The sequence below is a fragment of the Heterocephalus glaber genome, unplaced genomic scaffold, assembly GCF_053883595.1.
Source record: "Heterocephalus glaber isolate CG9 unplaced genomic scaffold, H.glaber_assembly_v1.0 deba00000809, whole genome shotgun sequence".
NCBI lineage: Eukaryota > Metazoa > Chordata > Mammalia > Rodentia > Bathyergidae > Heterocephalus > Heterocephalus glaber.
The window spans coordinates 2,904,331-2,931,881 of NW_028258163.1; the positions used below are offsets into that span (position 1 = coordinate 2,904,331).

Sequence of the window (27,551 nt, forward strand, 5' to 3'; positions counted from 1 at the left end):
TAAAAGGTTTAAAATTATGATTGCTCTTGGCTCCATGGTCCAGGATGAGCTCTCGAGCTTCAACTATGACATCCATATTTCAAGCCACAAAAAGGAAGAAGGAGAAAAAGATGAAACTTCCTTCTGGCTAAGTAGACGTCCTAGAGTTCCCACACATCCTTCAGCTGACATACCACCAAACCAAACTTGGTACCTTTACCATAGTGATAGAGGAACAATATAACTCCCAACCTGTTAGATGTCAAATGTATGAGTTTGTGGTCTTGCAACATTGAGGACTAAGGTTAGAAACCGAAGGAGGAAGTTAGGACAGTTTTACTGGAAAGAAAGAGAAGAATAGCTCCTGGATTTCCAGGAGGGGTCCTAAGTGGGTGGCCACTAAGGCCCTTTGTCAGGGGTAATTTGTACAGCAAAGTCACAATGTGGGTACTGTAATCAACCTAAAGGATTCAAAGTATAGCTAATACCAATCCAATAGGGAAATGGGTCATGTAGCAAGGGTACATTGGAAGAACAAAGGAATTCTTAGACAGGAAAGGGAGAAGGGGTCAGGTGTTCTGGTCTCTCACCTCTATGTCTGATGCCTATCTGTACCCACAGGAGTAGGGGGTGCTAATTATAGTATAATTTAAAGTTGCTGTTTACCTCCAGGGGGGCTGCAGGCTTCCTTTTCTATCCTGAGACCTGGCTCACGTCAGATTCACCTCTAGACACCATTCTGATGTTTATATTTTTGGGGGTCTGGCTTCCTTGAGGGTCCAATCCCTCACTGACTGTATATTAATTTCTATCTAACTTAACTGCCTATAATAAGTTACCTGCAGAAAGGATGGGAAATTTTTTTTAACCTGGGTGGCAATATGCCCAGGTAAAAAGTCAGAGTTCTGTTACTAAAGAAGGACAACTTATAATCTTACTGCAAGCATTTACTGGACACCTCCACCAGCAGGTCCCACCAGTTATGCCTCTGACCTGGGTAAGAAAAGAACTGAATATGTCAGAGCAAAGGGGGTTCTTCATCCCAGGCCAAAGTACCTCCTCTGTCTCCCAGACCTTCATCCCTCTGCAAGCTGCTTTATAGAGTAAGATGCTGAGCTTGGCTAGCAACCAGGGCCAGCCACTGAACATAACCTAGTGGAAACCTTGCGACCAGCAAACTGGGGGTGGGAGACCTTACACAGGAATTACAATAAAATTTCCATATGGCAAAGAGAGCCAGAAATAATGTTACCTACCAGGGTACTTAATTCCAGAATTATTTAATATAACAAATTTCTGGGCAACTAGTGCTACTCCCTCTTGAACTGCCTGCAATAGGACTTAACCTACAAAAACAACTGGATTCAAAAGAAAAGGTAATTGGAATTTGGATTGTTTAGTCAGAAGAAAGCAAACAAAGAGTATCACAATGAGCAGGGCATGGTAGCACATGCCTATAATCCCACGACTCTGACAGGCTGAGGCAGGAGGATTGCAAGTTCAAACACAGCCTTGCTAATTTAATGACTTACTGAGACCCTATCTCAAAAGAAACAATTTTTTTTAAAAGGGGTGCCAAGGAAGACTTTGGCTTCAATATCCAGTGAAGGAATCTGACCACTACCACCCTGGTCTGAGCAGAGAACACTTTAAATCCCTTCCCATGTTATGCTTGTACACCTGCTGTAAATATATCATCATGGGTCGATAAGGCCCAGTCAGTACAGTGTAAGTACAGCTACACCCTACAGTTCCAAATCATCGTTCAGCCCTGCTCTCGACAAACATGTAACTCCAAGTACATCCCAAGCCCGGTCCCGGGCAGAGAGCCACAGCTCCTTTGTACTGAACTCTCCTCCTTGACACTTCCATTATGACCTTTTCCTTCCACAGCCCTCTCCCCCGTTTTTATGCTCATGACCCTACAAAGACCTTATAGCCTACATAAGGGTGGCTGGTCTGGTCACAGTGCCAGAGCTGTCCTTCTCAGGTTTATCCTGAAATAAACCTCATACGTGTTTCTTTTCCCTTTTGTCCTAACACCCAGTAACCCTACACACACGTGCGTGCACACACACACACTCACACAGGAAAAGAGTATCACAACAGGCAAAGTGATCATCTGTGGAAGATCAGTCAGCCTCCCTCTCCCCTGAGGACAGAGCTGCCAGGAGAGAGGCATTGGTAGCTGTAATCCAGCATTCTGGGAGGCTAAGACAGGAAGATCGCAAATTTGAGCCCAGCCTGGGCAATTTAGGGAGCTCCTATCTTAGAAAATAAGTAAAATAAAATAAAATAAGCTAGGAATGCAGCTCAGTGTGAAGGCCCTCAGTTAAACCTTCATTACTTCAAAAAAAATTTCCATACATTCACTTTTTTAAAGAATGGTGGTTTAAAAACCCCCACATAACATAAAAATTTACCATCTTAACCATTTTTAGTGCACAGTTCAGTAAGGCTAAGCACTTTCACAGTGTTGTGCAACAAATCTCTGTAACTTTTTCATTTTGCAAAACTGAAACTCTATGCCCATTGAACAATTCCCCATTTCCTTGTCCCTGCAAGCCCTGATAACCATCATCTGACTTTCTGTTTCTATGAATTTGACTACTTTAGAAAACTCAGATAACTAGAATCATAAGGCATTGGTCTTTTTCTTTTTGATACTCATCTTTTTATAACTGGCTTGTTTAACTCAACATAAGGTCCTTAAGACTCACCTATGTTGAAGCAGTGGGCAGGATTTCCTTCTTTTTCAAGGCTAAAATAACAGCAACAATAATAATACAGTAATCACATTTTGTTTATCCATTCACCTATTGATGGATAGCCTCTTGGCTACTATAAACATAATAATAATGTAAACAACAAGTAATGCTGCTACGAATATGGATGAGACCCTACCTTCCATTTTTTAGGATTATATACCCAGAAATGAAATTGCTGGACCATATGGTATCGCTCTCTCTCCTTTTTTTTTAGAGGAACCACTATATGGTTTTCCACAATAATTGCATGTACATTCACTTTTTTTAAAAAAAATTCTTTTATTGGTACATTTTAGGTATGCAATATGTTTACATTTATCATTGGGTGCTTGTACCTGTACATGATGTATCTTGGTTCTTATTTTTCCCCCATTACCTGTGCGCCCTTCACCCCCTCCACCCTTCCCTATTTACATAGATTTCATTTCCTCTTTTTTTCTTTTCTCATAATTTTTCCTTCCCCTTCTTCCCTTTCCCCTTCCCCTCCCACCAGCACTACACCTTTGGACCTTTTCTTATTTCAAATTATCAATTATTCATTTTAATCCTTATTTATACTTGTAGTTTCTCACACTAGAGAAACTATTCGGGATTTACACGTGTGTCCTATTTATTTCACTTAAGAGTATGGCCTCGATATGCATCCATTTAGCTATAAATGTCTCTAGTTTCTTGCTCTTTATGGCTTAGTACTCCATTTTATAAAAAAAAAACCCACAGCCGGGGATTTAGCTCAGTGGTTTCACCGCCTGCTGCGCAAGCACAAGGACCCAAGTTCGATCCCAGGTACCAAAAAAACCCCCCACATCTTCTTTATCCAGTTTCCAGTTGATGGGCATTTGGGCTGTTTCCAAGCTTTAGCTATTACAAACTGTGCTGCTATGAACATGGGTGCACATATATCACTGTGGTATGATTCTTTTAATTCTTTGGGGAAGATACCCAGCAGGGGAATAGCTGGGTCAAATGGGACCTCTAGTCCTAGTTCTTTGAGGTATCTCCATATTGATTTCCACAGTGGTTGCACCAGTCTGCACTCCCACCAGCAATGGAGAAGGGTTCCTTTCTCCCCACACCCCCACCAGCATTTGTTATTGGTTGATTTCTTGATAGCAGCCATTCTTTGTGGGGTGAGGTGGAATCTCAGTGTTGTTTCCATCTGCATCTCTGGAATGACCAGTGATGTTGAACATTTTTTCATATATTTGTTTGCTGCTTTTACTTCTTTGTCTGAGAAATGTCTGTTCATTTCAGATGCCCATTTCTGAATTGGGTTTTTGAATTTGAGGGGTCTGATTTTTTTCAATTCTTTACATATTCTTGATAGTAGACTTTTTTTTTTTTTTTTTTTGGAGGTAAGCGTATAGCTTTATTGTGCTGGTGGGGCGATCAGGGATTTCACAAAGTGATCAACCCAGAGCTGGCAATGAACAGGGTTTATATGGATCACGGGAAGAGGGGTGGGGATATAGAAGCAAGGCACTTAACATCAGTTCGTTGGTTTGAGGAGGTTACACTTAGTTTACATGATTGGTTAGCATACAGTGGGAAAGTAGGGATTACATCTTCTTGAGGATACAGACATTCACTGAGAAGAAAAGACAATGAAAGAGGGCATGCCCGGGCAGCCTCAGATGTCTGTTAGGTGTGAGAGGGGGTATGAACTGGGAGTGGCTCTTCTTAGGTCAGCTAACCACAGGAAAAACTTTTTACTCAGAAATCATTTTTCCAGCTCAATACTGCAGGATTCCAACAAAGAAATATGCAGAAAAGTTCAAATATACAGAATTAAGACCTCCTGAGATAAAAGCTAAAACCAATAAAAATATCAGAAAAAATATGAAAAACCATAAAGTCTAATAAAATCTCTAGACTGTGTGCGCGCGCGCATGCACACACACAGACACACACACACACGTGACAAAACACTCAAACCCAAAACCCATAACATAGCAGATGCAACTGCAAGGAGGAGAATCTGCAGATTGCAAGATCTGAGGCAATTTTACACAGGATGCAGTAGAGGGAAAAAAAATCAGAAAATGCTCAGGATCGATTAAGAGATTTAAAAGTAGGTTGAAGACAGGTGTGGCAGGACACACCTGTGTCCCAGCTACTTGGAAGGCTAAGGCAGAAAGACCCTAAAGTTTGAGGTCAGCCTGGGCAACCTGGCAGAGCCTTGGCTCCAAAAAAACACAACCCCACAAAGCTCAATAAAAATAAATAAATTGAGAAAGACCAACATGCATTTCCCACTTCTGAAAAGAGATGGGGTACAGCTGACTCAGAGGTGACTGCTGGACTGTCCAGAACCGACAAGAGCCCAAGTGTGAGTCTGCTGAGAGGCTGGCTTGAGCTGCTCAGCACGCACAGGCCCGAGGGGGCTTCAGTCCCCAGCACTGAAACAGACACAAAACAGCAACCCGGTGAATCTCAGGAAGAAAAAGCAAAACCAACCCGTATTAGACACATCAAGCTGAATTCATGCAACACCAAAGACACAGGGTCCCAGCTGGAAAAGGAAAGGAGCCCTTGAGCACCGGGCCTGACAACCAGGAGCCTGCAGCAGACAGCCCAGCGGAGACGGAAGAGTGAGCGCCACAGCCTGGCTCAGCCTACCTGACATTGCTTCTGCTCTTGAGTAGCCCCTGCCCTTGTCCCAGCACCCTCCATGCCACAACCAGAATTACCTGTGAGGTGCACACCAGGAACGAACCAGGCCTCACAGGTGCTATGCATTGTACCACCAAGCCGCATCCTCAGCCCCTTTTCCAGTTTTTAAAAATTTGAGACAATCTCCTGAGGTTGTCTGGGGTGTGTTCGAACTTGCCTCCCAAGCCACTGAGTAGCAGCTGTGCATCACCCCAGGGAGTGAGACTTTTAAACCACAGGGCAGAGGTGTATGTAGCACATGTCCATGGGGCCCCTCCCACAGAGCCTTCCTGAGAATAGTCAGTTCCAGCCCTGATGCCCTAAGGCATGGCCATGGCAATTGCTTGGCTCACGGAAAGGGGGAAAAGTGACACATTACTTCCTAGCAGACGCGTGAAAGGCTAGATGGTCACCATTTCCTCCCTCATTTCGAAGAACAGGACATCCCAGTAGAGGGGCCGCCTCAGCCCAGTTCCTCAGTGAAGCCCACATGGACCAGAGCCACAGGTGAAAAACAAACCTTCCTTGTAAACTCCTGAGGTTTGAGGCCATTTGTTACCGCATCATAATGTAGCTCAAGGTTCTCGAAGTAGTTTGGGGGCCTGCCCAGGAAGATTCCATGAAGTCAAACTCTTTTTACAAGAATACTGAGAAATTGTCTTCCATATGCCCCTTCATTTTCCTGTGCATGTTCAGTGGCCATGCGGAAGGAGAAATCCAAATCCAGCTGTCTCTGTTAGACCAAGTATCAGATTTGCAGAAATGTGGAACTGTTCTTGTTCTGCAGAATATAGTTGCACTGAAAATACACTGTTTATATTGATCCATAGTGACCTCCTTTTTATTTTTAATTCTTGTTTTGCGGTGCTGATGAGCTCACTTTTATCTTGTAGCTCTTTTTTTGTTTCTCTTTTTCCTGAGAAGGTCTTACTTTGCTGTTCAGGCTGGTCTTGAGCTCTCGGCCATCCTCCTGCCTCAGCCTCCTTGACTGCTGGGATTAGAGACATGTGCCACCATGCCCAGCTTCTTAGCTCATTTTCATGTAACAAATGTGGGCAGGGCACCACCTCTGTGGTGTAGCACGTGGCCAGTATTCCAAGGCTATGGGTTCAGTTTCCAGCTCAGAGGTCACAGCCAGGGTTAGGGCTGGGATTTAAACCTCGAAGTTCATGGTTTTCTTTTCTTTTATGAGATGAGATCTCCCTGTGCTGGCCTTGAATTCCTGGGCTCCAGCAATTCTCCTGCCTCAGCCTCCTGTGTAGCCGGCACTCAGGTGCTTGACGCTGTGCCTGGCTAGAGTCTGTGCTCTTAGCATTGCTCTCTCCTTCAGTTTCCAGCCGCACAATACCAGGCTTTTCCAATAGCTGCTCATACACAGCAAGCCTCCCCTCAGTGAACGGCCTCGTCACTCTGCAGGTTTTCACTGCAAACTCCCTAGCATGTATGAGGCCCTGGGTTCCATCCCCAGCACTGCAAAAACCGAAACAAAACACAAATCCTTTGTGAGGACTACCGCTGTATGAATAGTACATGCAAGGTTCTGGGTTCAAGCTCCTGTGACCCGCACGGGGCTCTGCTTGTCTTCTCATGCCCGGCTGCCCTCTGTCCTTGGCCTCAGAAAACCGCAACGCCAACCACACAGGGTGGCCAGGGACGGCAACTCCACCCTGACCCTGGGCTGCCGTCCCCGAGGCGCAGACAGTGACGTCCTCGTTGCCTTCAGGGCTTTGTGGCAAGGTCCTGCTCCACGTCTCCACAGGTGGCCGGGGAAGGAGGAGGAGCTGGCAGGGCCCGGCCTGCCTCCCTGGGCGTCGGCCAAACAGAGCTGAGGCTGTCGATAGTAGACTTTTGTCTGAGGTACAGCTGCTAAAAATTTTTTTCCCACACTGTAGGTTGTCTCTTAGCTCTGTTGGTGGTTTCTCTTGCAGTGCAGAAGTTTTTTAATAAGATGAGATCCCAGTTGTTGATTCTCTGTGCTAGTTCCCATGCTACTGAGGATTTGTTCATAAAGTCTTTTCCTCTGCCAATGTCTTCAAGAGTTCTACCTAACTTATCTTCCAGCAAGTTTAGTGTTTCTGTCTTAATATTTAGATCTTTAATCCACTTCAATCTTAGTTTAAAGCATGGTGATAGGTATGGGTCTAGTTTTAATCTTTGGCAGGTCGAAATCCAGTTTTTCCAACACCATTTATTAAATAGGCTATCTTCCTCCAATGAGGGTGGTTGGCTCCTTTGTCAAAGATGAGGTGGCTGAGTATGTCTGGAGTTGTTTCTGCATCTTCTAATCTATTCCACTGATCCTTGAATCTGTTTCTTTGCCAGTACCATGCTGTTTTTATCACAATAGCTTTGTAGTATAGTTTCAAGTTGGGGATTGTGATACCCCCAGCCATGTCTCTGTTCCCTAGAATTGCTTTTGATATTCTAGGTTTCTTCTGATTCCAAATGAATTTTTGGATTGTTTTCTCTAGTTCTGTGCAGTATATTGTTGGAATTTCATTAGCATTGCATTAAATCTATATAGTAGTTTTGGAAGTATGGCCATTTTTACTATATTGGTTCTTCCTACCCAGGAACAAGGGATGTCTTTCCATTTTCTTACCTCCTCTTCAATCTCCTTTTTCAGAGTGCTGTAGTTTTCAGTGTAGAGGTCTTCTGCTTCCTTTGTTAGGTTGATTCCTATATATTTCATTTTTTTAGATGCTATTGTAAAAGGAATTATTTCCCAAATTTCTCTCTCAATGAGTCTGCTATTTGCGTATAAGAAGGCTATTGTTTTTTGAGTGTTGACCTTGTATCCAGCTACTCTGCTGAATCTGTCAGTTAGGTCTAGAAGCCTTTGGACCGAGTTTTTTGGGTCTTCTATGTAAAGTATCATATCATCAGCAAATAATGACAGTTTCACTTCTTCCTTTCCTATCTTTATTCCTTTTATTCCTTTCTCTTGTCTAATTTCTTTTTTTTTTTTTTGGTACCAGGGATCAAACTTGGGCCCTTGCGCTTGCACAGCAGGCAGCAAAACCACTGAGCTAAATCCCTGGCCCTGCATGCTTTCAATGGAGTTTTTAATCTCCTGAATATCTATTTGAATCTGTATCATGGATTCCATTTCGTTTTATGTTGGGAGATCATGGTTTCCATCTCTTTCTTATGCTGGGCATTCATGGCTTCCAGCATGTTTCTGAGCTCATCTGTTTTTTTATCAGTTTCTGTTCTAGAGCCTCTAGTCATGTCTTTCCCTCTGCTCACCATCTCTGTAGTTATCTGGGAGATTATTTCTGCTTTTAACTTTTCTAGAGCCTCATTCATCTGTTTTGTTACTTCCTGTGCTATCAGTTCAGGGTGTCCAGGTGGTTGATTATCAGACTTTTTCACCTTATTTCCCTCAGAATTTGCCTTTTCTGTGGTGGAAGCCTGAGTTGGTGCCTTTCTTAAATGTCTTCTCATTTTTGTTTTTGGTACTGTCCTTGGTTTAATTCCTGGGTTGATATTTCAAAATTGCTTAATGTAGGTATCTTTGTTGCTTGTGTTTAAAACACGTGTAGAATGATTGCTTTTCAGAGGTGTCTTCCAGATATAGCTGGTCTTTAGGTTTTGAGACTCTAATGACTCTGAGGCTATTTCATTTTTATTATACCAGGAAGGACAACTGATTAGATCAATCACAACATCTTAGCCCAAGTGATACAATTAGCAACACCATAGCATCAAGCACAGCTTAGAAAATGACAATTTGTGGTAGTTATTAATCTATCACATTTAACTGTGTGAATTAAATTAAAACCAAGGACCAACCCAACATATGTTTATAGTGAATAAACTCTTCAATATAGCAACTTTACCCTTCGGGATGGGGAGTTAGAAGGAGTTGGGGAGGGAGGGACAGATAGAAAGATCAGGAAAGATTCGTGGTGAGGCCAGAAGACACAGGAAGATCACACAAACTCTAAGAAATTGTTAAAGGCAAGAGGAAAAGGCAGAATGAAAGAACAAAGACATGAACAGAACCACCTAACAGCAATAGGGAGGCTAGATACTGTATTTACTTTCCTTTAAAACTAATGATAATCAAGAGAAGGAAAAGGAGAAGAGAAGAAAAATAAAGGAGAAATACAAATTCAGTCCAGAAAGGAACAAATGGGGAGATGAAGAGCAATGTGGGACAGTGAGAGAACAAGTGAGAGAGAAAGAAAGAAAGAAAGAAAGAAAGAAAGAAAGAAAGAAAGAAAGAAAGAAAGAAAGAAAGAATAAAAGAAAAAAAAGAAGAGAAAAGTAAAAATTTGAAAAGAGTAGAAAAAAGTAAAAATTTAAAATTAAAAATAAGAGAAAAACATTTTTTTTCTTTTTTGCAAATAACAAAAAATAAAAATGAAGGGCCTCCTTCAGGATATGTCTCTGTTGTCACAGTAGGCAATGTAGGCAACCGTGTGCATATACAAGTCAAGGAGTCTCAGCAAGCCAGCAGCAGACCTGTGAGATTCAGTCAGATTTCTGGCTGCTAGTCCCAAGTTGAGCTCCCTGTCCTCCTGCAGGGTTGAACTCTGCAAAGTTCTACTGCAGGTTCTGGTTACCCTTCCCCTGAAGATAGTGCAGGTTCTGATGGGAGTTGATGATCCCTCCAACTTACGAAGTACAGTGGTCAGGTGTGCCTTTATTGTAGAGATTCTTTTTACTTTTCCGCTGAGCTTCAGTTTTCATCGAGGAGCCTGAGAGGCCCTCTTTCTGTTGCTAACTTCTGCTCTATCTTGTGGCACTCAGGACAAGGGCCTTTATAATCCCCTGTGCCTCTGTAGTGTGGAACCAGGTAGCAGAAGAGCCAGGAGGCCAGAGGCGGGGGCGGGGGCCAGGGCGTGGGCGGGAGGGTGCCGGACTGGGCCCTGCAGGCTCTCGCGCAGCTAAGTGGAGCATGGAACGGAGCGGGGGCTCCAAGCCGAGCCTGGGTCCTCATTGTGCCGTCATATTCATTTTTGTTATCCAAACCCTTCCACTTAAAAAATACAATGAGTGTTTTGCGGGTTATTAATAATCTTCTCGTGTGATGCAGTTTTCAGTGACTACATAGAAATCCATCCATCACTTCCTTAAGTAATTCTCCACAGGGAGATGGCTAGTTATAGCTTTTTACTATTATAAGTGATATACTTAATAAACATCCTTTTTTTTTTTTTTTTTTTTTTTTTGGTGGGTCTAGGGATTGAACCCAGGGCCTTCACACTGAGCCACATCCCTAGCCCCTTTTAATTTTAATTATTTTATTTTATTAATTTTTTTTTGAGCCAGGGTCTCCCTTTGTAGTTCAGGCTGGCCCTGAATTCACTATGTAGCCCAGGCTGGCCTTGAACTCGTGGTGATCCTCCTGCCTCAGCCTCCCAAGTGCTGGGATTATAGACGTGTGCCACCATGCCCAGCTATTTTATTATGATTTTGTTGTTTTGTTCTTTTGAGATAAGCTCTCACTATGTAGTTTAGGCTGGCCATGAACTCACAATGTAGTCCAGGCTGGCCTCAGACTCATGACAATCTTGCCTCAGCCTCCTGTTTGCTAGGATTACAGATGTGCACTACCATGCCCAGTCATTTGGTCAATTTCTTTCTTTCTTCGTTTTTTTTGTTTGTTTGTTTTTTGGGGGTTTTTTGTACCAGGGATTGAACTCGGGACCTTCAGCTTGCAAGGCAGGCGGCACCACCAACTGAGCTAAATCCCGGCCCTTGTCAATTTCTACTAAAATAAAAGTCAGCTAAGATTTTGATTAGTATTGCACTAAATCTGTGCATCAATTTGGGGGAAATTGACCCCCAAAAAAGGTACCAAAAAATTTAACTTAGTAGCTCCAGAATGAGGACAAAAAACCTGCTTTTTTTTTTTTGGTACCAGGGATCAAACTCAAGATCTTGTAGGCACAGTGCTGCTGAGCTAAATCCCCAGCCAGAGAATCTGCATTTCCACAATCAGCTTGGGTTATTCTTAGGCAACTGGCCTCACTGATCACACCAAGAAATGGGCTGAGAAATACTCTAAAACTACAACTTAGGGGAACTGGTGGCTGATCATTTCTGCCAACCTCTAAGACAAGTATACTTTTAACCTGGAAAAGACAAAGCTAGGAAGTGACAATAACTCTCTTGTATGTCAGTTTCTGGAAATTAGGTTGTAATACTGACAATAATGTAATAATGAGAGTGATGGATGAATCTTCAGTTTTATAGAAAATGAAATACAGCAAACTAAGGAGAAAGGGCCTTCAGTTGATCAGTCGAGGCAGCCTCAGGTCGGAGAACCATTACCCGTGAAGACTGGAGCTCACGTCCGCTTAGATACACCGGTAAACCCGGGGGGGGGGGGGGGGGGGGGCCTGCCAGAGCCCAGAAGAACGTATCAACTTTCTGAATTTTTCCTTCCCAGCACTGACGTTCAAAGGCTTGAAACGAGTAAAGGTCCTAGGAGACAGATCAGTCTGCAAAAGTTCGTTCGTGCCAGCTCAGATTTCCCCGGAAGCCGACGCCACCTGGCCAGAGGTGGGGTCTGGGCTACCAGCAGGAGGCCCTCCGGGTGACTCGACGGAGTCACCCGGCCCGGGCTGCACCCTCCTCCTATCCCGCCCTCCGGATGGACCCATCATCAATAATTCATTAAGAGCCTCCTCTCCATTGGCTGGCGCCTCCACCCCCTCTGCCAGAGGCCCAATGAGGAAAGGCCTGAGAGAGGTCTTCTGAATATTAAACAGGCGTCCGTGACGTATCGGTCGGTGATTGGCGGTGCCGCCGGAGGCGGGACCAGGCGAGCAGGGTGAATGCGGCCGAGGCTTCCCAGTGCGAGGCGCGGAGGGTCCGGCGCGGTGCGGATTCTAGTGCGGGGCGGCTCCGGGAGGGCTCGGCGGCGGCCGGCGGCAGGATGTTCAACTGGATGGGCCGGCAGGCGGGCGGGCGCGAACACGCAGGCGGCGCGGACGCGGTGCAGACGGTGACGGGCGGCCTGCGCTCTCTCTACCTGCGCAAGGTGCTGCCGCTGGAGGAGGCGTACCGCTTCCACGAGTTCCACTCGCCCGCGCTGGAGGACGCCGACTTCGAGAACAAGCCCATGATCCTGCTGGTGGGCCAGTACAGCACCGGGAAGACCACCTTCATCAGGTACAGCAGCTCCCGCCGCCTACCCGCGTCCTCCCGGCTCCCGAGGAGCCCCGATCCCCGCCCCGCCCCGCCCCGCCCCGCCCCGGGCGCGACCGCCTAGCCTGGCTGGCTGTCCCCACGGCTGGCGTCTCCGAGGGCCCCTTCCTGCCCGCTCCCCCCCACAGACACACACGTCCTGGGCCCTGGAAGGGGGACAGCGAGGCTGTCATCGGCCTCTCCTGGAGAGGGGCTGTGCCTGGGGCGGGGGGGGGGCGGGTGGTGGAACAAGGCAGGCAGGACTTTACTGTATGAATGAATGAGTGCAAAGAGAGGGCGTTGCTCAGCTCCCTGCCCTGAGAACCCGGGTGCCACCTCCCCAGGGTCCACCTCGTCCACAGCCGGGTCTTTACCATCTGGCCCTAGGAAGTTAGCAGAATGTAGCCGCACCAGCCTGTGGAACTAAGGGAAGTGTCGTGTTACTATTTGTTAGTTTCCATTTCTTTCATTCCCTCCTCCCTCTCCCTTGACAACTGAAAATATTTGTCATGGCTGTGTCCCCGGAAGCAATTACTGTACTCGCCCTGCGGCTCAAATCATATAGCTTTCTCTGAAGTGACTTTTGATGAGAAATAATTTTTTTTAGTTCTTTTATTGGTACACTTTAGGTATACAATTCGTTTACATTTATCATTGGGTGTTTGTACCTGTACATGATGTATCTTGGTTCTTATTTTTTTTCCCCCATTACCTCTGCACCCTTCACCCCCTCTGCCCTTCCCTATTTACATAGATTTCACTTCCTTTTTTTTTTTCTTTTCTCATAGTTTTTCCTTTCCCTCTTTTCCTTTCCCCTTCCCCTCCCTTCACTCCTTTGTCTTTGGACCTTTTTTCCTATTTCAAATTATCAGTTATTCATTTTAATCATTTTAACCCTTGTTTACACTATCAGTTTCTCACACTAGTGAAACTATTCGGTATTTACACATGTGTGTCCTATTTATTTCACTTAAGAGGATGGCCTCGATATGCATCCCTTTAGCTATAAATGTCTCCAGTTTCTCAGTCTTTATGGTTGAGTAGTACTCCATTTTATTAAAAAACCACATTTTCTTTATCCAGTTTCCAGTTGATGGGCAATTGGGCTGCTTCCAAGTTTTAGCTATTACAAACTGTGCCGCTATGAACATGGCTGCACATATATCACCGTGGTATGATTCTTTTAATTCTTTTGGGAAGATACCCAGCAGGGGAATAGCTGGGTCAAATGGGACCTCTAGCCCTAGTTCTTTGAGGTATCTCCGTATTGATTTCCACAGTGGTTGCACCAGTCTGCACTCCCACCAGCAATGGAGAAGGGTTCCTTTCTCCCCACACCCCCACCAGCATTTGTTATTGGTTGATTTCTTGATAGCAGCCATTCTTTGTGGGGTGAGGTGGAATCTCAGTGTTGTTTCCATCTGCATCTCTGGAATGACCAGTGATGTTGAACATTTTTTCATATATTTGTTTGCTGCTTTTACTTCTTTGTCTGAGAAATGTCTGTTCATTTCAGATGCCCATTTTGAATTGGGTCTTTGAATTTGGGGGGTCTGATTTTTTTCAATTCTTTATATATTCTAGATAGTAGTCCTTTGTCTGAGGTACAGCTGCTAAAAAATTTTCCCATGTTGTAGGTTGTCTGTTAGCTCTGTTGGTGGTTTCTTTTGCAGTGCAGAAGCTTTTTAATAAGATGAGATCCCAGTTGTTGATTCTTTGTGCTAGTTCCCGTGCTGCTGAGGTTTTGTTCATAAAGTCTTTTCCTCTGCCAATGTCTTCAAGAGTTCTACCTAACTTATCTTCCAGCAAGTTTAGTGTTTCTGTCTTAATATTTAGATCTTTAATCCACTTCGACCTTAGTTTAGTGCATGGTGATAGGTATGGGTCTAGTTTTAATCTTTGGCAGGTTGAAATCCAGTTTTTCCAACACCATTTATTAAATAGGCTATCTTTCCTCCATTGAGGGTGGTTGGCTCCTTTGTCAAAGATGAGGTGGCTGAGCATGTCTGGAGTTGTTTCTGCATCTTCTAATCTATTCCACTGATCCTCAGGTCTGTTCTTTTGCCAGTACCATGTTGATTTTTATCACAGTAGCTTTGTAGTATAGTTTCAAGTTGGGGATTGTGATACCCCCAGCCATGTCTCTGTTGCTTAGAATTGCTTTAGCTATTCTAGGTCTCTTATGGTTCCAAATGAATTTTTGGATTGTTTTCTCTAGTTCTGTGAAGTATTGTTGGAATTTCAATTAGCATTGCATTGAATCTATATAGTAGTTTTGGAAGTATGGCCATTTTCACTGTATTGGTTCTTCCTACCCAGGAGCGAGGAATGTCTTTCCATTTTCTTGTATCCTCTTGGATCTCTTTTTTTCAGAGTGCTATAGTTTCCAGTGTAGAGGTCTTTTGCTTCCTTTGTCAGGTTGATTCCTAGATATTTCATTTTTTTGGATGCTATTGTAAAAGGAATTGTTTCCCTAATTTCATTCTCAGTGAGTCTGTTATTTGTGTACAAGAAGGCTATTGTTTTTGAGTGCTGACCTTGTATCCAGCTACTCTACTGAATCTGTCAATTAAGTCTAAGTCTTTTGGCGGAGTTTTTTGGGTCTTCTATGTAAAGTATCATATCGTCAGCAAATAATGACAGTTTAACTTCTTCTTTTCCTATCTTTATTCCTTTAATTTCTTTCGATGAGAAATAATTTACATGGAAACAGATTGCTTTTTAAATAAGCTGTTTATTTCTAAAGCAGCCGTGGTTTTAAAGCTCTTTCTTTGGTAAGGATATCTGGTTTTCGGGGTTAAGACCCCTTATCGGTTGAAACAAAGTGACTGACCATTTAAGATTTGGGTGTGGGGTTTTGAAAATTCTAGCAGTTTCTTTGTCATCTGATGTTCAACAGGTGTTCAGAAATCTGCCTCTATATTTGGATACATGCCTTTTCTCTTAAGTAGCGACCTCTTTTTTCTTCACTCCAGTAACCTAAATAATTCCTGCAAATAAAGTACAGTAGTTGTCACTACAGGAAATATGTTAAATCCAGGCCTGTAGATACACTGTGAATGAATTGAGCAAAGCAGATACACTGTGTCTTGAAATGTAATTCTAGACAGAAAGGTGAATATGAAAGGAGACCAAAGAAAATGCTTTGTTTTACTTGGTGATTGTTAATAAGCTGAAAATAGTATTAAACTTATCACCTTGGACCCTCAAATGAACTGTAGATACACTGCCGTGACTGGCTCCTCAAAAAGTGGCAAACAGATGATACATTTAAGGTCTTAGTAATACCAGTTTTTTAGTACTGGGATAAAAAAGTCTTACAACTAAATGGTACAAGAGTGGGTGGAGATTTTGTGTTAAGCACACAACAAATAAGAGCATGCATTGTTATAATTTAGTGGTGACATGTTCACAGCACCCTGGGCATTTCCTCCTGTTTTCTTTGCCGTGAGGGCCTCATTCTGCCTGTTTGTAATTAGGGAGTCCCTCCTTGAAGCTGTGACAGCCCGGAGACAGCTTGGCCTTCTCTGTTTCCATATGTAGCCTGAGGTAGAAGGACACAGTTCAACTCATAGGAATCTTTTTTTCATGTTATTCTCACTCTTCTCTGGTCTATTATTTGGGGAGAAGTTTCATGGAGTCACTAAACATAGTTTTAAGTTGGGCCCTGAGATTTAATTCCTGGTGACTGATCCAAATTGACCACTTGTCAGTAGGCGCTGGAACCATTTGTACCCCAAGGGTGCAAAGAAAGTTGGTGTAGACAGGAAAGAGAAGTGATTAGCCCCTGGGAGAAAAGTCCCAAACAAAAGGGCAGCTGTCCTGAAGATTTGGGCCCTTGGAGTGGAGAGCAGGGTGCCAGCCATCCTGGATCCTAGCTTAGAGCCTGGTTAGCTCATAGTTGCCTGGGGGTGGTGGGGTGCCTCCAGCACAGTCACAGATTCTTATCCACTTGGTTCCCTGCATATCCCAAGAGGTCACCGGCAACACAGGTCCTGCACTGACAGGGAAGGGAACCTCTTTCTCCATTTATAAAGCCACTCAGCAAAGCCATTAGTGATGAGTAGAGCAGGTTAGTGGGCTCTCCCGAAGATCACAGATCGCAGCATTGGTCCAGAAGGAGGCTTCAGAGGTGGTGGAGATACTCTCAGTCTCTTTGCAGTAAACACAAACAGCTGAAAGCCCTGTGGTCACCCTGTTTTATTCCCCCATTAGACAGGATGAGTGGTAGGAACTGGTGGCCAGCTTACCCCTGACTCTCAGGGAAGAAGAGATGGGCACTGGGGAAAGTGACGGCATCATCCTAGACTGTGTAACAGCCAAGGAAGGGTGTATATAGGCTCACCTAGGGTGTGTTCGTACCTTGAGAAGACAGATTTCAGAGATTCCTTCAGAAAAATCCCGGAATCGAAGAGCTATGAAGACAGATGTTCCCGCTGAGAGCTGTGAGACCCAACTGAATCAGTTTTAACTACACATTGCAACGTCCGGCTTTTAAGAGCCTCACTTCCTTGATTCCTCCTACCTACTACACCCTGTCCTCTGGCCCTTAGAGGATTTCTTCTAATGAGGAAAAAAGAGGGAATTGCTCAAGAAAGTATGTAGGTTTTAAAAGGGCAGGGACCCAGGGACATTAGGCAAATAGAATTTAAAAAAAAAAAAAAAAAAAGATGGGCTGGGGATTTAGCTCAGTGGTTCTGCCACCTGCCTCGCAAGTGCAAGGACCCGAGTTCGATCCCTGGTACCAAAAATAAAAAAAGCCATCCAGATAGAAAAAAGTAAGACTCTTTGCTGATGATACATCTTCTATAGAGAAAATGCTAAGGAAGGGACTCACCAAAACAAACAAAAAGCTATCAGAACAAACACATTTGGCAGGGTTGCAGGAGGCGAGATCAGTATACAAAAATCACTTGCATTTTTACATATTGCCAGTGAACAATCCCAAAGAGAAATTAAGAAGATAACTCCATTTATAATAGCATCTAAACGTATAAAATACCTAGAAATAAACTTAATAAAAGAAGTATAAGACTTCTTCAGTGGAAACTATAAAACATTGTTAAAAGAAATTCATAATAAATGAAAAATCATCCTGTGTCTATGGATTCGAAAACATGTTATAGTGGCAGCACCTGCCAAATTGATTTACAGACTCGATGGATTTTTTTTCTGGTACCAAGGATTGAAGCCAGGGCCTTTACACTTTGCACTGAGCTACAACCCAAGCCCCCCCCCCCTTTTTTTCTCCCAGCCCTTTTAAAATTTTTTCTTTTGAGCAGGGTCAGTAAGTTGCTCAGGCTGAGGTCAAACTTGTACTCCTCCTGCCTCCTGGAGTGCTGATAGTGCGGACGTGTGCCACCGCACCTGCTTCAATAGGTATCTATCAGAATCCTAGTTTGCCTTTTAAAAATTATTATTTCTCAAAAACTGATGCAGAATGCGAGAACAGTCTTGGAAAAGAACAAAGTTTGGAGGACTTACATATCCTGTTTCAGAACTTAGTACACCGGTGCAGTAAACAATGTAATGCGGTGCTGGTGTGAGGCACCCTGTGGTCTGGGCTTGGGGATATGTTTGTTGTTGGAGGCACCCTTTAAGACAGGTGACCTAAGATGTTTGGCCTGAAAACATTCTTTGGACCCTTTGAATCTTGTGTCTTCATCTTAAGGTCAGGCTACTGCCCTTTCCCTTAGGGATTTAGGTATGATAGGCCTGGAAGAAAAAACAAACAAGCCTGGGGAGTACAGATACAGGTAACCTTGGGTAACTCTTGGGTAACTTTGTGTCCTGCAGTTGTTTTCATAAAAGTACAATTTTAAAATTATAATTTTCTTGTCTCCTTTCTACCTATCTTTATTTCTTCTACCTCAAGTTTTCCAACACTAAGAAGCCTATGATTTAATTTCCATAATTCTACAATACGGCCAGTCAAGTAATTTCTACATCTATGTGCAGTGATTTAAAAAGAAAAATGGATGCCTAAGTAACTAAAGGCTAAACTGGGAGGTGGGGAAGTACACAAAGGCACCAAGTAGTTCTTTATGGTTTTACCCCTGTGTTTGTCTATGTGTGAACATGTTCATTATTCTAGCTTGGTTAGCTTGAAGTAGGAAAAATATTTTCTTATAAAATGCTTGATTGCATAATTGTGTTTCAAAACTTAAAGTATTAACATTTAAATATAGTGGTTAATGGAAGAAAAGGGGACAGGACCTACATGCAAAATACAAATAAGGTTTATGGACAGTACAAAGGGTAAAGAAGCTAGAGTAGGCTAAGAGGCCAGAAGTGCCTCCCATGGTAGAAGGGCCTTTTAAGGCATGATTGGAGCAAGGCAGAAAATTGGGGAGTGAGAGATGGCCCACTGCTTGGGATCCTGCTGCAACATTAACAAAAAGCAGAAACAAACTATTCGGCTGTTATTTTGCTTCCTCCTTTTCTTTCAAAGAAAACTTTCCATTGAAGGTAGAAGGGAGCCCAGCCCTGTACTAGGAGGAGTTAAAACCCAGAGGAGGAGGAGGAGAGCTCCCAGGGCCTGCCACAGGTGAGGGTGGCACTAGATAGAAAGAACTTGCAGCTAGGATCAAAGAACCATCTGGTAAGGCTGAAGCCGATGAAGAATATACAAAGTATTGGAAAATTGAATGCTTTTCTTACTTTTCAGAAAAGGGAGAGAATGGATGCTGGGTAGGCCCAAAGTGTGATTTCATTCCCTTAATAAATCCCTGGACTGAGTAATTAAATAGAAAGAAAATGAAGACACTCACTGTGAGGCAGCCTGGTACATACATTTTGGGGGTTATTAGGGGTTTCTGGGGGGGAGCTGTAGGGTCTCACTATGCACCCCAGGCTGGCCTTGAACTCATAGCAATTCTTCTGCCTCGGCCTCCTAAGTGCTGGGATTACAGATGTGATCCATCACACCCAGCCAACCAGAACATATGCTTTTAAAAAAAACAAAAACCCCATAACAGAAACACTGAGGGCTGAATCGCGTTTCTCTCCATTCAGATGGTGGAGCTTCTGAGAATCATAGTCTTCCTGTACCAAGTACAATGCTCTCTCTAGATCTCTCTGAAATATTGAGATGTTTAATTTTTACAGAAGGATAGACTATATTTACAATTTATAATATAAGGTCATGTTTACAGACTCTAGTGTTCATTTATTCCAATGATACTAATTTTAGAGATTGATACAGCTGTTGCAGAAGCTAGATTCATGGGAATATGGAAGAGACTCAACAGACCATTATAGGATTCCAGGCTGGTTCAGGCTTGGGACTAAAAAAGTCCTCCCTGACAATGCATCCTTAGAGCTGAGCTCTGAGGAATGAACCAGAAGTAGCTGCCCAATGAGAACCAGGTTTCTAGGGTAATGGGCAGGCAGAACCATTCATGAGATGAGGACCCATGAAGAGGAAGAAGGGGGCCTAATGATGAGACTAGATTCAAGCCTGTTGTGTTTAAGTGGATACCAAGGTAGAGCTGTCCCTGAGGGCTGAGATGTGGGTCTGGACCACAAGGGTACCTGGGTAATATTCTTACTTTCGAGGATGGCCGTTGGTGGCAGATGTCCAGGCACCAGAAGCCTTGGACAGGACTCTGAGGAACACTAACATTTGAAGATAAGTGAGTGGAGGAAGAGCTTATGGGAACACTAGGGGGAAAGTCGCCAGAGAGGTGGAGTAATGCTAGAGTAGGTTGGGGACCCAGAGGTCCCTTAGGGCTCTCCAGGTTGTAAGGGACAGAAATCCAACTGAAAATGGCTAAAGTGGAAAGAACATTTTTTTCATCAAACTGATCAGAATGTGCTGGCTTCTCGCACACCCAGGGTTTCAAGTGATGCCATTCGGGCCACACTGTTGCTCAGTTGCCTTGCCCCTCTTGGCTGCTACTCGGGAACTCGCCCCTTTGGTGGCCATATGCCCCTCTCCAGTTTCAGATCCACTTTCTGTCCGCTCAGCAGCCCCAGTGGAAACAAAGCTATTCCCCAAAAGTTTTAGCAAAACTCTCAGGCTGGAGTCTTATTGTTCAATATGGCCATCTCTGAGCTAATCCCTAGATGCAAGGTTTGAAGCCCTGGAGGGAAGTGGCCAGTCTCCCAGCCCCTGGCCTAAGAATAGGGCAAAGTGGCTCTCAGAATGATAGACACCCAAAGCAGCAGATGACCCCACAAAATCCAGGGAAAGAGACTGGTGGTCAGCAGCATCAGATGCTTCTGGGAAAAGGGTTGAAACAGAGCCGGTGCCTTTGCCATCAGGAGTCAGGGTGACCTTGGCAAGAGTCACATCGGGAAGCAGCCGTAATGGAAGCCAGAGGGTGGTGGGGTGAGGACTGAGTGGGAGACCAGGCATCAGACAAAGAAAATCCTCAACAGCCAGGCACTGGGGGGAGAAAGTGGACCTGGTCCCAAGCCTCCCATGGGTTTGGTTAAAGATGAGCATGAGCCGAGCTGAAAGTGCATGGAAGGGGATGGCAGAGTGCCCTCTTCAAGGGAGACTCTCTGAAAGTGGTTCTCCCCCCCCCCCCGCCTGGTACCGGGGATCGAACTCAGGACCTTGTGCTTATGAGGTAGGCGCAGTGCCACTGAGCTAAATCCTGGCCCTGAAAGTGATTCTTAAGCAAGTGCCTCCAGGAAACATTTGAGAACCTTTGCTCTCTGAAGGTTCAATGGAATAATGCCAGTTGGACCATCAGACCCAAAGAGGGTAAGCCTCAACCCAACAAGGGAGGCTGACATGGGCGAGCTTGCCACCTGTTCTAACCCCTGTCTGCTGACATTTTTAGCAGTGACTTAGATGAAAACATAGACGTCAAGCTCACAAACCTGGGGATTGCAGATAAATACAATTTAGTAAAGTGATTTTTTCACTTAATATAATAAACATTTTCTTTTGTCATTAGACTTCAAAAAATAACTATTGAATCATATGCTGTGGTACAAACTTGTAGTATTTGTTTTCTGATTTTATCCCATTATGCATAATATTGCAGTGATCATTTTTGGTCATAAATCTGGCTTTTATCTTAGAATAGCCTGAGCATAGGCTGCTGGGTTGTGGGCCTCTATGGTAGGTAGGCTAGTGAAAAACTAGGGAATAGCAGCATTTCCGGTCAGCTGATTACTTTTGATCATCTTAAGAGAATTTTCTGATATGAACAGTAATGATTACATAACAACAAAAGATATAAAACAAAATTAGAGTTTTAGTAAGCAGAGGTTGCTAGAATTCTGATTTGTAATAAGTTCTTCCTGGACCGGGGATTTAGCTCAGTGGTTTTACCGCCTGCTGCGCAAGCTCAAGGACCTGAGTTTGATCCCCGGTACCAAAAAAAAAAAATTTCTTCCTGTTCATTAATTTTCTAAATATCCCATGTTTTTAAAGGAGTATCATTCTCCATGGAACACAAGTCACTTAAAATACATAAATGGTGTGTTATTCAAAATTAGCGGTAAATGAGTATATGCTAAGCAAATTGAGTGATACCATTGTTGTAAAGCTGTTCACATGAATAAAATACTATTGATGAGAAAAAAAAAAAAAAGAATAGCCTGAGCATAAACTACTGCATCAAAAAGTAAAGTTTTATACATACATATAAATATACATACATATAAAATGTTTTATATTAAACATATATTCTTAAATATATCTACCTCCATATATATATATTCATTTTTCAGAAAAGTTATTCCAAATTAAACTCCCACCAGAAGTACAAGGATCACTATTTCACTAACCTGTCAATAAAATTAAGTATTAGCATAAAAACAAAGCTTGATAGGAAAAGTATTCTTTCAATTTGCTCTTTTTTTAAAAAGAAATATAGTAATCTGTATTTGTGAATTGTCTATGAACTTTGCCAAATTTTCATTAGAAGTGTTGGTCTTTTCCATATAGATAAATTTGACTATTTTTCTCAATAACAGTGACTTGTTATAGCTACTGTAAGTATTTTTCCAGTTGAAGATTTATCTTTTAACTTTTTGTGATAATTTGCATATACAGATTCATTTACTATTTTTTGATGTTCCAGTTTTATTTTATGCTTGAAAAATCCTTGGTTGTCCTGACTCGGGAAGTGTTCCTCATATTTTCTTTTTAAAATAGGCTTTATCTTTTTAAATACTGAACTCTTTAATCACCTGGAAGTAAAATTTGTCTTAATGGTATTAGTTGTTTCTTTTTAAAATTATTATTAAATAATCTTTCCTTTTCCTACAGTCACATAAGGCTTCCTCGAGGTTGTTACTAAGTATTAGATCTGTTGGGGCTTTTCTGTCCCTGTTACACTGTTGTGAATTCTTATGCCAGCATCATACTATTTTAAATACTGTCATATTGAAACATTTGTAACAAATGGCAGCTCCAGGCCCTTTTGGGCTCATTTTTCTTTCTTTTCCAGATACTGCCAACCATCATTTTGTTATTCTTTGAGAAGAACTTCAAAATTACACTGTTAGTACTTTGGGAAAAGAAATCCCATCGGGATCCATTTGTATTGGAATTGCATTAGATTACTAAGTCACGTTTTTGTAGTATGTGCTCTTCGCTGGCAGGAGCTCAGCACTGCTTTGACAGGGACTTTTTACATATCTCAGAAAGGTGGCTGATAGACTTTTCCGGGTCCTGGGTACCTCTGATTAATGTTGTCTTCAACATTTTTTGACTGGGTATCGCTAGTGAGTAAGGTAGCTAGAGTTTTGCATTTTTGTTTATAGTTGGTCATTTGACTAAAAAATGTTATTCTGTCATCTTTTCAGTAATTCTCTTAGATCTTCTAGGTACATATCTGTATGTTATATTCTTGATAACTTCATCCCTGATTATAGTTCGTATTTATTGTGCTGGGAAGTAACCATACATCAAGCTTCTAATTGTGATGGTTTGTTATTTCACCCTAAAATAGCCTGCTTCTGGGTGAGCTAATCCCAGCTATTTGGGAGGCTGAGAGAGGGTTATCAAAAGCTCCAGGCCAGCCTAGGTAACTTGGTAGAACTTGTCTCAAAACAAAATAGGACAGGGCTGGGGATATAGCTCAGTGGTGCCATGCCTACCGAGCAAGTACAAGGTTCTGAGTTCAATTCGTGGGGGGAAAATAAATAAATAAATAAAATAAAATAAAATAGGACAGGCTAGGCTAGGTAAGGCTAGGCTGGGGATGTAGCTCAGCACACTCCCTGGTTTCAATCCCCACTACTTGGTGGTGGAGAGGCTTACTAGCTGTTAGTTGAATATTTTATAAATTAATAACATTGAGACATTTTTTTTTTGAGGCAGGGTCTTGTTATGTAGCCCAGGCTGGCCTCAAACTCAAAATCCTCCTGCCTCAGTCTTCCAAGAGCTGGGATTACAGGCATGCACCTTCAAATTATTACTATTTTTAAAATACTCATGGAGCCAGGTGTGGTAGCACGTAGCTGTAATTCCAGCATTTGGAAGGCGAGGCAAGGGGATTGCTGCAAGTTCAAAGCAGCCATCCTGGGCTACATAGTGAGTTCAAAGGCTGCCTGAACTGCATAATGAAACCCTGTCTCAAAAAAAATTCACAGAGAAGAAAGGGTTCCATAGTGAAGTAACTTTGAAAAATTCTGTGTTCTATAAGCCACATACTAATGATCACTTATAATAATACTTCTTTATTAAAGAGTTTATAACCTAAAGAAAGTCTGTTATCAGATTCGTAAATAACAAGTCATAACATCAAAAACAGGCAATAAGTATTAATTACACAAGTGAATGAAAGACTGGGGAAATGGCCAGGATGGCAAGAAACTGCTTCGACTCCAAAAACTTCCTCTCCCTTTCTTTACCTCCTTCTGCAATGGCATGGACAAGGAGTCCCGGGGGCTGGCTCTCAGGGAGGCAGCAGGGTGCCTCAAGCACATCGCAGCCCTGAGTGGTTTGAAGTCCATTTGTAGCTGGAAAAATAGTCAGCGATGTGAGGCTCCCCCTGCCCCAAATCCCAGGTCTTTGGTTCTATGGGCTAATGTCCATTCCTTTGGTGGGCACAGCAGTCTCACAGATAACATCACCTGACCACCAGTTCTGGATATAGTATGTCAGTGATTTAACCAAAGGAAAATGAAACAGGTTTCACACTTGAGGGAGACGTAGAATTTTTAAATGGGGGTGGGAGAAAAAAAATCAAAAAACAAAATTAAATAAATAGAATGGAAATGAAGATTTAACTTGGTTTGTCAGTAATTTAAATATTAAATTTTTACAATAGGTGAGATATTTGTTCAAGGATGGTTTGTTTGATTGTGTGTGTGTGTGTGTTTTTGTACTGAGGATCGAACTCAGGACCTCAGGCTTGCCAGGCAGGTACTGTGCCACTGAGCTACGTCCCCAGTCCCTGTTCAAGGATGTTTATCTCAGCATTATTTATAATACCAAGACATGGAAGCTATTTATTTTTGGTTGTAGAATTAAACCCAGTTCCTCATACATGCTAAGTATGTGCTCTGCCATTCAGCTATACTTCCAGCCCCAAGACATGGAAGCTATTTAAATGCCTAACAGGAAATAGCAAACTAAATGATAATATTTGGCTGGATATGGTGGTACACACCTGTTATCCCAGCACTTTGGAAGGCTTGAGACAAGAGGATCACAAGTTCAAGACCCGCCTAGGCAACTTAGCAAGACCCTACCTCAAAAAATAAAAAAATAAAAGGGGGCCGGAAATATAGCTCTGTGTGAAGGCCCTGGCTTCAATCCCTAATATCTTCATAAAAATAAAATAAAATTCACTTTGGTGTAGTAAGCAGCCATTGAAAATCATATTTTTGAAGAATTTTTTTTTTCTTGGTACCGGGGATCGAACTCGGGTCCTTACCCTTGCGCAGCAGGCAGTGAAACCACTGAGCTAAATCCCCGGCTCAAGAATTTTTAATGATTATGAGGAAAAACTAGTGATAAAAAATCTAGATGCAAAATTGTTTAAATACTCTCTAATTTGATAAAGAAAAATTATATTCACAGAGGAGTGGATAGGAACATGTCTGAGGATAAAATGCATGCTCCAACAACAGTGAGGACACAATGACAAGGTGAATGCATGAGATGCATACGCACTTTACAACACAGTGTCAGAAGAGCCCAGTGTTGGGTGATATCTGGAGGCTGTGGTGATGCAAATTTGCTAGGAAATAAGAGTGTGTTCTGGACCATTTTGACTTTAGCAGTGATAAGTGTTCGACCCTTCTCCCAGTTCCATATCTTGGTATTATGCAGGAAGATACTTTAAGTAATGGAAAGTGCTTTCAAAAAATCATTTTGGGCTCAGGACAAATCAGAGGAAAAGACTAACCCTTTCTTTCCAGTCCCTGTCCTAGTGAAATAGAGGCTCAGATAGGTATTATCAATAACAATACATTATGTGAGACATCCCAATGCTTATCTGAAATTGAAATGTGTTTAAACTCAGTCCCAATTTAAAAATAAATTAAAAAAATACTTTGGGGCCAGGGATTTAGCTCAGTGGCACCATGCCTGCCTCGCAAGCACAAGGTCCTGAGTTCGATCCCCAGTACTAAAAAAACCCCAAGAAAGCAATATTTTGCCACAGAGCTCTGCAAGTTGTACTTCCTATTAAGTTTCTTTCACATCTATGTTATTACTCAATCTTAGTAATAGTTAGCTAATATTCAACCTTAGTAATACTCAAAGGAGTAAGGCAATGTTAGGGTTAGTTTAATGCTCTTTTTAAAAAATGTTTCAAGTAAGCATAGCAATAAGTTGAACCCCAAACTCTGCACAGACCCCTGTGTACACAGCGTTTTTTAAAATGCTGTTTACTGTCACAAGCTACTTGGTTTGAGAATGTTGAAATAATGCTTAAATAACACCAAATATGTGTGTCATGTTATTTTTTAGTGTATTTTATTATTGCTTAAATACTTACTCCTTACCTACTGAAAGTTCTTCCATTTGTATATTTGTTAGGATTCACACAGCATGTTCCTATGCGCTCCTACTGGAGGCGGAGTTAGCACCCTCACAGGACTAGTAAGAAATTCTGCCTTCTAATAAACTGCTTCACCTGCTTAAGCCTTAGTTCCCTTACCTGTAAAATGGGGATGAAAATAGAAGCTACCCATAAGGTGGATAGGGTGATGTGAGGTTGTTCATATAGCCTTTAGCAAAGAGTAAGCCCTCAGATGGTAGGTATAGTGCATAACCTATTCCTATGCACGAGTGATAATCAAAACCCAGAGAGAATGCATGATGAACACCAAGACAGTTCGCAGCTGGAATTTGGGGTGTCTGTCATTGACTCATGTCCCTCATATTGGTAATTTTGTTTGTTATTCATTCTTTTTTTTTTGGTACTGGGGATCAAACTCGGGTCCTTACGCTTGCGTAGTAGGCAGCGAAACCACTGAGCTAAATCCCCGGCCCTTGTTATTCATTCTTAAGCCCACTTTTGAGAAGATGGTGCTTCAGTTCGTTGAAGGACTTTTCATTGTCCTGAGATTTGTTTCTTCCCCTTGTCACAAATGTCATCTTTTCTATGAAGTTTAAATTTTTTTTTCTCCAACCTAAGCAATAGAAGAAAAGCCACTGCCTTCCTACACTGTCGGGTCAGATCAGCTTCTTGAGACAGGCTAAGCATTGGCGGCCGTGTGCTCAGAGACCACCCATGGGTGAGGCCGGACTGGGTCACCAGACCAGGAGAGCTCGGGGCTCCCAGAAACCCTGTGCTTCCTCTAGCTGCTCGGAATCCAAAGGCCTCTGCCTTTTTATGTTGATGACTTGGCTCAGGACCCTGGGAGCAGTCACCACTAGAATTGGCAGGCTTCTCTGAGAACACAGGAAGGGGGCCGAGATGGCGCCAAGGACAAAAATCAGGCCTGTGCTGCACAGGATGCCTGTGGCGTGGGCCGCTCTGCTCAGAGTCCTGATGGATCCCCTCTGTCATCTTCCTGTGGCCTCTGTTCCTTTGAACTCTTGTTATTGGAGATAACACCACAGAGGCCCTGGAACTCCTCCTGGCT

The 27,551-nt window shown here is 42.9% G+C and overlaps 1 protein-coding gene across 1 annotated transcript in view; it reads left to right on the forward strand.

The window, feature by feature from the left end:
* Nucleotides 1-12,193: 12,193 nt before the first annotated feature.
* Ehd4 (EH domain containing 4) overlaps nt 12,194-27,551 on the forward strand; it is a 75,429-nt gene continuing 60,071 nt past the window's right edge. The window contains exon 1 of the mRNA XM_004861635.4: nt 12,194-12,527. Coding sequence (XP_004861692.1) covers nt 12,292-12,527 — 236 coding nt within the window. The 5' untranslated portion in view covers nt 12,194-12,291. The remainder of the gene's footprint in view (nt 12,528-27,551) is intronic.